General features: G+C 42.9%; 2 protein-coding genes across 7 annotated transcripts in view; both read right to left on the bottom strand.

The window, feature by feature from the left end:
- The window catches only part of rps16 (ribosomal protein S16), a 329498-nt gene that overhangs the window by 198426 nt on the left and 116855 nt on the right, over positions 1-14217 (bottom strand). The gene's annotated exons all lie outside the window — the stretch shown is intronic.
- ppfia2 (PTPRF interacting protein alpha 2) overlaps positions 1-14217 on the bottom strand; it is a 206791-nt gene that overhangs the window by 43893 nt on the left and 148681 nt on the right. For all 6 annotated transcript variants that reach the window (XM_072674092.1, XM_072674091.1, XM_072674090.1 and 3 more), the window contains 8 exons: positions 7022-7243; positions 6722-6868; positions 5374-5508; positions 4971-5054; positions 3179-3310; positions 2439-2501; positions 1195-1286; positions 803-941 (listed from right to left, as the gene is read on the bottom strand). In XM_072674092.1, the coding sequence (XP_072530193.1) occupies positions 803-941; positions 1195-1286; positions 2439-2501; positions 3179-3310; positions 4971-5054; positions 5374-5508; positions 6722-6868; positions 7022-7243 (1014 nt within the window). The remainder of the gene's footprint in view (positions 1-802; positions 942-1194; positions 1287-2438; positions 2502-3178; positions 3311-4970; positions 5055-5373; positions 5509-6721; positions 6869-7021; positions 7244-14217) is intronic.

The following is a 14217-nucleotide window of genomic DNA, read 5'->3' on the forward strand; positions in this document are numbered from 1 at the left end:
CTGTCAGAGTGAGCGTGTGGATCATATGAACATTATAGAGCATTATAGAGCGCCCCCTACTCTTCCTGTAGTGTATTACAGTCTGTCAGAATGAGCGTGTGGATCATATGAACATTATAGAGCATTATAGAGCGCCCCCTACTCTTCCTGTAGTGTATTACAGTCTGTCAGAGTGAGCGTGTGGATCATATGAACATTATAGAGCATTATAGAGCGCCCCCTACTCTTCCTGTAGTGTATTACAGTCTGTCAGAATGAGCGTGTGGATCATATGAACATTATAGAGCATTATAGAGCGCCCCCTACTCTTCCTGTAGTGTATTACAGTCTGTCAGAATGAGTGTGTGGATCATATGAACATTATAGAGCATTATAGAGCGCCCCCTACTCTTCCTGTAGTGTATTACAGTCTGTCAGAATGAGTGTGTGGATCATATGAACATTATAGAGCATTATAGAGCGCCCCCTACTCTTCCTGTAGTGTATTACAGTCTGTCAGAATGAGCGTGTGGATCATATGAACATTATAGAGCATTATAGAGCGCCCCCTACTCTTCCTGTAGTGTATTACAGTCTGTCAGAATGAGTGTGTGGATCATATGAACATTATAGAGCATTATAGAGCGCCCCCTACTCTTCCTGTAGTGTATTACAGTCTGTCAGAATGAGTGTGTGGATCATATGAACATTATAGAGCATTATAGAGCGCCCCCTACTCTTCCTGTAGTGTATTACAGTCTGTCAGAATGAGCGTGTGGATCATATGAACATTATAGAGCATTATAGAGCGCCCCCTACTCACCTTCTGCTCATCTCTGCGTAGCCCTACGCGGCCTCTCCGTGGTCGACGGATGACCTTGGCTGAGCGGTAGTGGTCAGACTGTGTCTCTGCCAGGGAGCCCAGAGAGTAACGCAGCTCTGTGGATGCATCCAGATGAGATCTGCAAACCCAAACACACACACACACACACACACACACACACACACACATATACACACACACACACACACACACATATACACACACACACACACACACATATACACACCGAAACATATGAACAGGAATGTTTCTGGTTGTATCTTGATCTTTCTCTCTCTGTCTCTCTCTCTCTCTCTCTCTCTCTCTCTCTCTCTGTCTTTCTCTTTCTCTCTCTCTCTCTCTGTCTCTCTCTCTCTGTCTTTCTCTCTTACCGTGACAGTGTCGGCTCCGTCAGTGACCCCGTCCTCAGCCGGAACTGGTCGAGCTCTGACCTCAGCTTCTCAATCTCCTCCGCCAGCTGACTCTACAGAGAGCCAATACCAACACACTGAGTATCCCTAAATAATCGAACCATGTACTGCCTGAGGAGGAGCTACAGTCTCTCATTAGGGTGAATATTAATAACTCTAAATGTAGGTATTGTGATATACACTGAGGAGGAGGAGCTACAGTCTCTCATTAGGGTGAATATTAATAACGCTCTAAATGTAGGTATTGTGATATACACTGAGGAGGAGGAGCTACAGTCTCTCATTAGTGTGAATATTAATAACGCTCTAAATGTAGGTATTGTGATATACACTGAGGAGGAGGAGCTACAGTCTCTCATTAGGGTGAATATTAATAACTCTCTAAATGTAGGTATTGTGATATACACTGAGGAGGAGGAGCTACAGTCTCTCATTAGTGTGAATATTAATAACGCTCTAAATGTAGGTATTGTGATATACACTGAGGAGGAGGAGGAGCTACAGTCTCTCATTAGGGTGAATATTAATAACGCTCTAAATGTAGGTATTGTGATATACACTGAGGAGGCGGAGCTACAGTCTCTCATTAGGGTGAATATTAATAACGCTCTAAATGTAGGTATTGTGATATACACTGAGGAGGCGGAGCTACAGTCTCTCATTAGGGTGAATATTAATAACGCTCTAAATGTAGGTATTGTGATATACACTGAGGAGGAGGAGCTACAGTCTCTCATTAGGGTGAATATTAATAACGCTCTGAATGTAGGTATTGTGATATACACTGAGGAGGAGGAGCTACAGTCTCTCATTAGGGTGAATATTAATAACGCTCTAAATGTAGGTATTGTGATATACACTGAGGAGGCGGAGCTACAGTCTCTCATTAGGGTGAATATTAATAACGCTCTAAATGTAGGTATTGTGATATACACTGAGGAGGCGGAGCTACAGTCTCTCATTAGGGTGAATATTAATAACGCTCTAAATGTAGGTATTGTGATATACACTGAGGAGGAGGAGCTACAGTCTCTCATTAGGGTGAATATTAATAACGCTCTGAATGTAGGTATTGTGATATACACTGAGGAGGAGGAGCTACAGTCTCTCATTAGGGTGAATATTAATAACGCTCTAAATGTAGGTATTGTGATATACACTGAGGAGGCGGAGCTACAGTCTATTATAAGACATAGCTCTGTTACCTTTTCATGAATGGAGTCTTCCAGCTGTTTCCTGTAACTGTCCGAGTCCTGTATTAAAACATTCTGCAAACAGAAAGAGTAAACCGGTGAATTGAAGAAAAGGTTCTTGTGAAGCTGAATTATTAAATCAGCGGGTTCCTCATTATTACAGTCATTAATTATAGATAAAGAGGGTTTAACACTGTATGATGCAAGAACAAGAATTCTCCAGACGTGTCCTTCTCTCATGAATCTCATATAAAGGACACTCACTCAGAACTCTCTTTTTCCTGTTTCTGAACATTTTAGTAACAACTCATCATATATAATTTCATGTCACGTCAAATATAAACCACTGACCTTCAGAACCCTGATATTTTCTGCCACCTCAAAGCATATTTGGATTTCTATTAAAGTCATCATGCATCAGAGGGTGGGATCAGCTAATATTAATGTTATTATAAATATATGTATTCCTTTCACACTGACTTCAAGAATAAGAAAAGTGTCTTCGTTTGGAATTCGTCCAAGACGCCCTTTTAACACACTGTTTATAGACAGTAGAAAGTAACAGGCATACAGCAGCCTCTACTGTTAAGCTGGCACATGTTAAGTAGCCTTCATGGCTAAAACTAATTTCAGGAACAGGCGAAGAGCATAATCCTTCATACCTAAAATGTCAACTCTGCTGTGTTCCTGGTCTCCAAACACATTTGATTTCAGTAATTATGTTTACCACTGTATCACCCAGGTGAGCGTACCTTCTCCTCCAGCGCTGCCATCCTCTCCTTCAGATGGAGCTGGAGGCGCTCGTTAGACTCTGTAAGCAGACGGTCCACGGTGTCAGACAGACGCTTATTGTGTTCCTCATTCATCTTCTCTCTCTGACGAGCCTGGAAACAACAAACACACCTTTACACCTTTATACACTCTCTTATACACAACAACCTGCTGAACAGAGTGGTGGAATTGGGATTGTAAACATGACTGTGTACTATGATATATATATATATATATATATATTCATAGTAGATACTGAATAATTCATAGTGTATAGTAAACAATTCATAGAAAATACTGAAGCATTTATATTGGATACTAAATAATTCATAGTACATACTGAAACATCACAGAAAATGCTGAATAATTCATAGTAGATATCCAGCAGTTCGTAGTAGATAATGAATAATTCACATTAAACACTGAATAATAGTATTCAATACAATAATAATAGTAAACAATCAATAATCCATAGCAGATATTGAATAACTTATAGTGCATATTAAATAGAACATAGTAAACAATGAAATAATTATAGTAGATCCTGAAAAGCTCACTGTAAATGCTGAATATTTTATATTGGACACTAAATAATTCACAGTACACACAGAAACATCAGAGAAAATTAATAATTCATAGTGGATATTGAAAAATGTTTAAAAACTATTCAATCATTCATAGTGGATACTAAATAATAATTTATTTTGAATACTAAATAATTAACAGTACACACTGAAACATCAGAGAAACTTAATAATTCATAGTAGATATTGAATGATTTACACTAAACACTAAATAGTAGTATTTAATACAATAATAATAGTAAACAATCAATAATCCATAGCAGATACTGAATAACTCATAGCGGATATTAAAAAGCATGTAGTAAAAAACTATGAAAAATACATAGTGGATACTGAGTAATTCATTGCATAGATTCATAGATTTTAATAATTGTATAGAAACTATTGAATCATTTATAGTAGATTCTGAATAACTCATAGAGCATACGGAATAATCCACAGCAGATATTGAATAGTTTTCAGTAGATAATGATTCATTCAAATCACTGAAACACTGAATAATTCATAGTAAATAAGCAATAATTCAGTGTACATACTGAATAGCTCGTAGTGCATATTAAATAGAACATAGTAAACAATAACAAATTCATAGTAGATCCTGAAAAGCTCATTGTAAACACTGAATAATTCACAGTGGCTACTGAATACCTTATAGGAGATACCAAATGACTGATACAAGCAGCAGTGTAAGACGTCCTACGATAATGGTTCAGTCATTAGCAGGAAAACTACGTAGGCTGAGTTATGACTATGTTCTAAAGCCCAGAAGGATCCCAGTCTGACTCACCTGGTTTAAGAGCAAAACGATAACATTTATATTTACGGCCTTTAGCTGACACTCTTATCCAGAGCGACTTACAAGGTTACTCGCATTACAGAGCTGGGCCAATGTAGTGTTAGGAGTCTTGCCCAAGGACTCTTATTGGTGTAGTGCAGCACAGTCACCAAGCCGGGAGTTGAACCCCAGTCTCCCACATGGTGTGGCAGCTCAGTGGCAGGTAGTGGTGTTATCTGTTGCGCCACACCAACCACCGATAAGAAACGCCGTATGAACTAGTACACACCACATCGTCTGCTTTAGTTAAAGAATGAGTCTCTATTTAAGTGTGGGGTGGTCAGTGAGGACAGGGTGAGGACAGGGTTAGTGGCACTGTTAATACTGTGGTAGTGGGCTGGGTGTTGGTAGTACCCTCAAAAGTTCCTGATTCTTCTCCTCCAGCTGGCCTTCTAACTGCCGCATTCGCTCCTCAATACTGCCGTGTCTTTCCTCTGCCTGCAGGACACACACACACACACACACACACACACATACACACACACAAATACATACATAAACCAAGTTATACACACACATTACAAAACAACTCCTGTAAGCAGCCGTAAAGCAATAATTACCTCCACTTTTACTCAAACCTTTTACATTTCTATTAAATAAATGAATTGTATTTTTTATTTATTATTTTTATTGTTTATGTATTATATTCTTTATATAATATTAGAATAAGCAATTTAATTATCACACTGATCTTTTAGTGGTCTCAAAATCTCCCTTGAGCTTAAAGGGTTAAACTCATCACTCGTGTGGACATTACCTTGGTGAGTGCTGCTATCCTCTGTGCGAGTTCAGCCTCCACCTCCGGCAGTGTCTCTGCTTTCCTTATGGTCTGCTGCAGCTTCTGCTCAGCTAACTCCAACCTTTCCTGCAGCTGTCTGTTCTTCTCCTCCATCTGACACACACACACACACACACACATTACCTCCACGTGCACCGTAGGGTCTTATATACACTATATGGACAAAAGTATTGGGACACCTGCTCACTCACGTTTCTTCTTAAATCAAGGCTGTTAAAAAGAGCTGATCCTGCTTCTGTTGAAGTAACTGTCTCTACTGTCCTAGGAAGAAGGCTTTCTACTAGATTCTGGAGCTGGAACATTGCTGTGAGGATTTGATTGCATTCAGCAACAAGAGCGATAGCGAAGTCAGGATGTCGGATGATGATGTTCACCACCCCACCTCATCATCCCAAACTCATCCCATTCAAAAGTACTGGATGGAGCTCCACCACCATCATTCCAGAGAACACAGTTCTTCCACTGCTCCACAGCTCAATGTATATATATATATATATATATATATATATATGGGGAATGGGGGAACCTATTTTAATAGGCTTTTAATGTGAATGTTAATTAACTGTTTGCGAATGCAGACCACGCTAGCTGAGGCAAGGAGGAGAACTCGAGAAATTTGGCCTGGAGTTCTGGGAGGCTTCGAGCTGATGGGACCCAAAGCCAGACCCCCCTTGCCAGGTAGAGGTTGAGTATGACTGGATCATCAGGAGGAGCAGGGGCGGTGGTGGGGTGCAAGTTTTCGTCACAAGAACGAGAAGGGAGAGGAGCGGTTTTATAGAGTGTAGAAATGGAGGGGAGGAGCTTGGGCGACTTTCGGTTATTACATAACTCACACTGTCCAATCAGGACCTTATTCTCTGTGGTGTCTACCAGGGGTGTAACGGTACAGAAAAGCCATGGATTGGTTCGCACCGTGGTTTTGACCTCATGGTTTGATACGAGTGCAGCGGAAAAAACTCAATCTGATCAGACTACAGTTACCATAGCGATACTCCTAAACCACTACAGTTCCCACAATACGTTCCTACAAATCCAAAGGCTTACATCTTAAGGTTTCTGGGAGTGCTTGTGAAATTACCGCATTCTCCGTGCGACACTGTGACAGTTTGGTCCAAATACACATACCGCTACACCCCGAGTATCTAGGTAAGAAAATAGCTTGGGGGAGTTCTCCCATTGGTTAGTCCTTTAGGCTCTGGACCGATTATGATGGGCCGGTTCCTTTGCTTTTAGTCTTTTGTGATTATTTGCCAGTAAGAATGACTTGCTGAGACGGCTGCAGGAAGGGGCATCCCAGTGGACTGACCTGTCTGAGGAAAGCCTCCTTATTGGCCAGTTCGTTCTCCAGTTTGTCGCTGATGTCGTGCAGTGAGGTGGACTCTCGCTGGGCACTGAGGTAACGTTTCTCCAGGGTTACAATCCGCTCCTCCATATCCTCCTTCTGACACATGGCCTACGTGCACACATCATCATCATCATCATTACTATGATCATCAGTATTCATCTGAAGTGTTTATGGTTAATAACACCAGGCCTCACCAGCAGAGCATTAACCCATTAAGCTGTGGGTGAACACACACACACACACACACACACACACACACACCTCTTTGATGTCTCTCTGGTATTTGTTGTTCATCTCCTCGCTCTTGATCAGGTCTTTCCTGGCCGTCTCCAGCTCCTGCTCCACCTCGCACACTCTGGACGACAGAGAGGACATCCTGTCCTTCATCTGAGCCAGCTCGAAGTTCTGCTTCTCCAGCAGCTCCTGCAGCTCCACGACCTGACCGGCCTCATCACCAGACTCCAGAGAGCCGTTCGACAAACGCTGCAGGACACACACACACACACATATCCATTATATTACCCATATATCCATTATACAGAATAGCATTATATATACTGTATTCATGGTCATGGTGTGAGATCTTGTCGGTGAGCTAGTCTGAAGAACAGAGCTCGGTTCCTCCAGGGTTCTCCTGGACACCCCCCAGTCCAGCCAGCACAGCGTGGAGGATGTGTTCAACTCCATCAGCAGCAGCAGCAGCAGCAGCAGCAGCAGCTCACCTGATTTACCATCATTAAGCCCTGATTTACCACCAAACCAGGTGTTGATCTGAGGAGAACTCTAAATAATACTAGACTCCATGAGGAGAACTTTGGAGATGTTCTAATGAACACAGTGATGGAGAACCTCCACCACTATTAGTGTTTATTCTAATATCAGTGTTTTACTGAGGAGAGAAACACCTACTGCTCAGATCAGCAGCTCTTACTTCTGCTTTACATAGGGGGGCTAAAACTTTTGCAGGACTGTAGTGTGTATATAGTAGAAGATGATTAAATATGTGGTCATTTATAAGACATGTTCTCGTTTCTGCACTTCTGATCACGATGCATATTCAGACTGCAGAGCTGGTGCTCCTGCAGGATCTCACAGAAGCGCTCCAGCTGCAGAGCTGTTCTTCACACCCTCACACTGAAAACATCAGCACATCAACACAACGCTAAAATTAGAGATTCTCTCCAGCGTGCTTCAGAACCGAGGAGCAGCTGAGGAAAGCATCTCAAACAGCAGCGCTGAGCTTAGAATACTGGAGAGGATTAGAGTTTAGGGGTGCTCTATGGTGTCTGATGGAGAATGATGGTGTCTGATGGAGAATGATGGTGTTTGGTGGAGAGTGATGGTGTCTGGTGGAGAATGATGGTGTTTGGTGGAGAGTGATGGTGTCTGGTGGAGAATGATGGTGTTTGGTGGAGAGTGATGGTGTTTGGTGGAGAATGATGGTGTCTGGTGGAGAATGATGGTGTTTGGTGGAGAATGATGGTATATGGTGGAGAATGATGGTGTCTGGTGGAGAATGATGGTGTTTGGTGGAGAATGATGGTATATGGTGGAGAATGATGGTGTCTCGTGGAGAATGATGGTGTTTGGTGGAGAAAGATAATGTTTGATGGAGAATGATGGTGTTTGATGGAGAATGATGGTGTTTGGTGGAGAAAGATAATGTTTGATGGAGAATGATGGTGTTTGATGGAGAATGATGGTGTTTGGTGGAGACTGATGGTGTTTGGTTGGAGAAAGATAATGTTTGATGGAGAATGATGGTGTTTGGTGGAGACTGATGGTGTTTGGTGGAGACTGATGGTGTTTGGTTGGAGAATGATGTGTTTGGTGGAGACTGATGGTGTTTGGTTGGAGAATGATGGTGTTTGATGGAGAATGATGGTGTTTGGTGGAGAAAGATAATGTTTGATGGAGAATGATGGTGTTTGGTGGAGACTGATGGTATATGGTGGAGAATGATGGTGTCTGGTGGAGAATGATGGTGTTTGGTGGAGAATGATGGTATATGGTGGAGAATGATGGTGTCTCGTGGAGAATGATGGTGTTTGGTGGAGAAAGATAATGTTTGATGGAGAATGATGGTGTTTGATGGAGAATGATGGTGTTTGGTGGAGAAAGATAATGTTTGATGGAGAATGATGGTGTTTGATGGAGAATGATGGTGTTTGGTGGAGACTGATGGTGTTTGGTTGGAGAATTATGGTGTTTGATGGAGAATGATGGTGTTTGGTGGAGAAAGATAATGTTTGATGGAGAATGATGGTGTTTGGTGGAGACTGATGGTGTTTGGTGGAGACTGATGGTGTTTGGTTGGAGAATGATGTGTTTGGTGGAGAAAGATAATGTTTGATGGAGAATGATGGTGTTTGATGGAGAATGATGGTGTTTGGTGGAGACTGATGGTGTTTGGTTGGAGAAAGATAATGTTTGATGGAGAATGATGGTGTTTGGTGGAGACTGATGGTGTTTGGTTGGAGAATGATGGTGTTTGATGGAGAATGATGGTGTTTGGTGGAGAAAGATAATGTTTGATGGAGAATGATGGTGTTTGGTGGAGACGGATGGTGTTTGGTGGAGACTGATGGTGTTTGGTTGGAGAATGATGGTGTTTGGTTGTAGAATGATGTTGGGTATTGTTTAGGAAAGCAAAAGCAGACGACTGCAGCGGTGACTGTGTGTGAGCAGAGGGATGGAGGGAGTCTTCGCCTCTCTTTATTTTGGGAGTGTGAGGGCAGATGCTCATCCACAGCCAACCATCTGTGTAGACTGCAGTAATTAGGCGTCTCCAACCCCCCTCTCGCTTCTCCTCTGAACTCTACTGAACTCTACCTAACTCTGCTGAACTCTACTGAACTCTACCTAACTCTGCCTAACTCTGCTGAACTCTGCTGAACTCTACTGAACTCTACTGAACTCTACTGAACTCTACTGAACTCTACCTAACTCTACTGAACTCTACTGAACTCTGCTGAACTCTGCTGAACTCTGCTGAACTCTAATGAACTCTACCTAACTCTGCTGAACTCTGCTGAACTCTACTGAACTCTACTGAACTCTACCTAACTCTGCTGAACTCTACTGAACTCTACCTAACTCTACTGAACTCTACTGAACTCTACCTAACTCTGCTGAACTCTGCTGAACTCTACTGAACTCTACCTAACTCTGCTGAACTCTACTGAACTTTACTGAACTCTACTGAACTCTGCTGAACTCTACTGAACTCTACCTAACTCTGCTGAACTCTGCTGAACTCTACTGAACTCTGCCTAACTCTGCTGAACTCTGCTGAACTCTACTGAACTCTACTGAACTCTACTGAACTCTGCTGAACTCTACCTAACTCTGCTGAACTCTACTGAACTTTACTGAACTCTACCTAACTCTACTGAACTCTACTGAACTCTACTGAACTCTACCTAACTCTGCTGAACTCTGCTGAACTCTACTGAACTCTACTGAACTCTACCTAACTCTACTGAACTCTACTGAACTCTGCTGAACTCTACCTAACTCTACTGAACTCTACTGAACTCTGCTGAACTCTGCTGAACTCTACCTAACTCTGCTGAACTCTGCTGAACTCTACTGAACTCTACCTAACTCTGCTGAACTCTGCTGAACTCTACTGAACTCTACTGAACTTTACTGAACTCTACCTAACTCTACTGAACTCTACTGAACTCTGCCGAACTCTACCGAACTCTACTGAACTCTGCTGAACTCTGCTGAACTCTACTGAACTCTACTGAACTCTACTGAACTCTGCTGAACTCTACTGAACTTTACTGAACTCTACCTAACTCTACTGAACTCTACTGAACTCTACTGAACTCTGCTGAACTCTACTGAACTCTGCTGAACTCTACCTAACTCTGCTGAACTCTACTGAACTCTACTGAACTTTACTGAACTCTACCTAACTCTACTGAACTCTGCTGAACTCTACTGAACTCTGCTGAACTCTACTGAACTCTACTGAACTCTGTTGAACTCTACTGAACTCTACTGAACTCTACTGGACTCTACTGAACTCTACTGAACTCTACTGAACTCTACTTCTGATCTTTAAAGGTACCACAAGGCAGCTGACCTGGCCATGATTTAGTGGACAGTGGAACAGCAGAGAATGATGGTGTTTGGAGGTGAATGGTGGTGTTTGGTGGAGAATGATGGTGTTTGTTGGAGAATGATGATGTTTGGTGGAGAATGATGGTGTTTGATGGAGAATGATGGTGTCTGATGGAGAATAATGATGATTTCTAACTGTTCTGAGATCTTCTTAACCCCCTTCCCAGACTCCTCTGCATCTACACCCTTCTTCCTGAAGGCCTCAGATAGCTCTTTGGATCTGGCCATGGTGAGCATCTCACTTTAACTTCAATCAAGAGCAGAGCAGACTAAACATCTGAGGTTTAAATAAGACAGACTCCTCCAGAATAATCCTCTCCAACCATGTTCTGATCATCTGCAGCTGATGTTCTGCTTCTGACTCTAATTCTACACATCTGAAGGAGTAAGAAATATGTGTGTGCATTTCTATTCATTCCAATTGATGATTAAAGCCATTTCTTCAGTTCAGAGTTTAGTTAGATCACCTCCATCTCTCAGTGTTCTGGAAGCAGACCTAGGCGCTAGGCTTTAGGTTCTGAAGCTGGCTCCCTCTGGTTCCTGCATTATATCGCTAAATCTCTGAGAGCAGAGCCTGAATTTGAGCTCAGTGACACTCCCCTCGCCCGGCACTCTCGCCTCACAATCGCTAAACTTTGAGATTTGCTCATAATCTTCTCTGAGAGGAAGCTCTTTCCCTCAGCTCAAGATAATGGCTGATAGCGCCGTCGTCTCCACACCCTCTCTATCTGCAAAGTAAAAGAGCAGGGGATTACTCAGCAAGCCAGGCATTACAGACGGCTCATCCAGCATCACTTACTTTATCGCCCAAAGACAGAGAGACAGAGCGAGAGAGCGAGCGAGAGAGACTCATGATCAGTGTCTGGAAGACTGACCTGAATCAGCACTGACTGTGCACCTCCCTTCACTGGAGACCATCTGTTGGCCCCCTGTTTGATAGAAGCTTGTGGCCACAGAGCTGCTCTTGGCTGAACGTTCTGGGGTGGTGGACCTGCTCTGCTCTGTGATCTGCTGGTACCACACTTAACTGTGTAGCTGAAACATCTGAAGCTTATAAAAAGTGAATGTAGGTGGAGTCTTGATCCATTAGCCAGTTTCCAGTGTAGACCTCCTCAAGGTGAGAGTGGTTTCCCACCGGAATACTACATATTTCCAAATGTTTGTGGACGCCCCTTCTAATGAAAGCATTCAGCTACTTTATGTTGCACCATTGCTGATATAGATGTGCAAATGCCCACCCTGTAGACCCTGTAGAGAAGAAGTACTGCCAATAGAATAGGACTCTCTGGAGCAGAGCAACATCATGAAGCTATTGACACCATGCTGTCTAATGCCAGGCGTGGGCTAGAGCGGTACAAAGCCCCCCTCCCAATGGTAGCACTGAGCTGGAATGATGGTGGTACTCCATCAACTCCATGAGTTACGGAGTTGGGGATTATGAGGTGAGGTGTTGATCATCATCCAACATCCTGAGCTCACTAACGCTCTTGTTCCTGAATGCAATCAAATCCTCACAGCAATGCTCTAGCTCCGAAATCTAGTAGAAAGCCTTCTTCCCTGGACAGTAGAGACAGTTACTCCAACAAAAGCAGGACCAGCTATTTTAATAGCCTTTGTTTCAGAAGAAACAATGAATGAGCTGGTGTCCAAATACTTTTGTCAATATAGTATAGTATGTTTTTTTTTAACCTCTACTGTTTTTAATCTTGTTTTTTATGCGGTCAGACATTAATCTATGTGTTTCACTGCTAGCTGTACCATGTATGACTGGGTTTATGACAGATAGCTCGGTCAGAGATGATTGGGTTATGATGCGAAGGAGGGCAGTGTGCTCAGCTGCTTATAATCCACACTGTTCCGGTTATGAAAAATGAACGTCGTAAATCCCACTCATAAGAAATGCTGAGGTTAAACATCACGGCCTTTGACCTTCTTCTGCATGGAATCGATTCCAGCCTGAGAGTCCATATTTAAAGAAGCTCTGCTACTCCACTGCTCTGGATCTGAAGGCAAAGCGAGGAAGCGGCAGCTGCTGGTTAAGCCTGGTACTCAGTATGTGGGTGTTCAACTCTTAGCAGCTGCAGTTATTCAATATTTCTCACTCGTAGCTCTTAAAGACGGGGAGAAACTGTGTGAGGATGATACTCTTTCGTTAATGTCTGGAATCAGATGAGGAGAGATTTCATTATTTAATTATACACTGTATTGACAAAAGTATTGGGACACCTGCACACTCATCGTTTCTTCTGAAGAGTTTATCCAAGAGCGGGGTTAGTGAGATCAGGATGTAGTATGATGATCACCACCCACGTCATCTCATCCTATCCAAAAGTACTGGATGGAGCTCCACCACCATCCTTCCAGAGAACACAGTTCTTCCACTGCTCCACAGCTCAATGCTTGGGGGCTTTATACCCCTCTAGCCCCCACCTGGCATTATTAGGCAGCATGGTGTCAATAGGGTCATCTAGTTTATCTGCTGCAAAGAGTCCTATTCTATTGGCAGTACTTCTCTACAAGGACAAGACAAGCTGTGTGTGGAGAATGGAGAACGTTTGGAGGACGTTTGGTGTGTAAATCACAGAATCACACCTTTATCTTCAGATAAGACACGCCCACACCATTCCCAACACACTGCCGTCACCATGCCAACCGAGCCTCAGTGCACTGAGCGCTGTGTGTGTGTGTGAGCAAGTGTGTGTGACTGTTTTAATGTGCCCACAATAGCAGTAACATGGAAATGCTGCTTCTGCATCTATCTGAGGTGTGAATAAAGCAGTTTATAGCCGCAGGGTCCACAGATCTGCTGTAAAACCCGCCCCAATATTACAGGCTGAGCGTGTGTGTGTGTGTGTGTGTGTGTGAATGTGGGAAATAGGTCATACGGCTGTCATTCTCAAACCTGTGTGTGTGTGAGTGTGTTGTGAAGCAGGAGTATGGAAGGAGTGTGTGCAGAAGACGTGTTGAGGGTCTAATATAGAAGCGTTAGGTGTGTTAAAATTAGAGCTGTGAGGGAATGGTGTTAATTAAGGCTGTTAAATCAAAGCACTGGACAAGATAACGACTAATTATGTGTGTAACGTGGTTCTCTGGCACACACACGGCTCCTACTGCAGTCTGAGGAAGACAGAGCTGACTTAGAGGTGGATCACGAAGGGGAGAAGCTTGACCACAAACATGGACGTCTCTACTGACCAAACAAACCCCAACAAACAAATACAACAACAACAAGCCCATAGCTTCAGTTAATGTGCTGTACATGAAGAATGATGGTGTTTGGTGGATGATGATGGTGTTTGGTAGAGAATAATGGTGTTTGGTGG

The sequence above is a fragment of the Salminus brasiliensis genome, chromosome 2 (assembly GCF_030463535.1).
Source record: "Salminus brasiliensis chromosome 2, fSalBra1.hap2, whole genome shotgun sequence".
Lineage (NCBI taxonomy): Eukaryota > Metazoa > Chordata > Actinopteri > Characiformes > Bryconidae > Salminus > Salminus brasiliensis.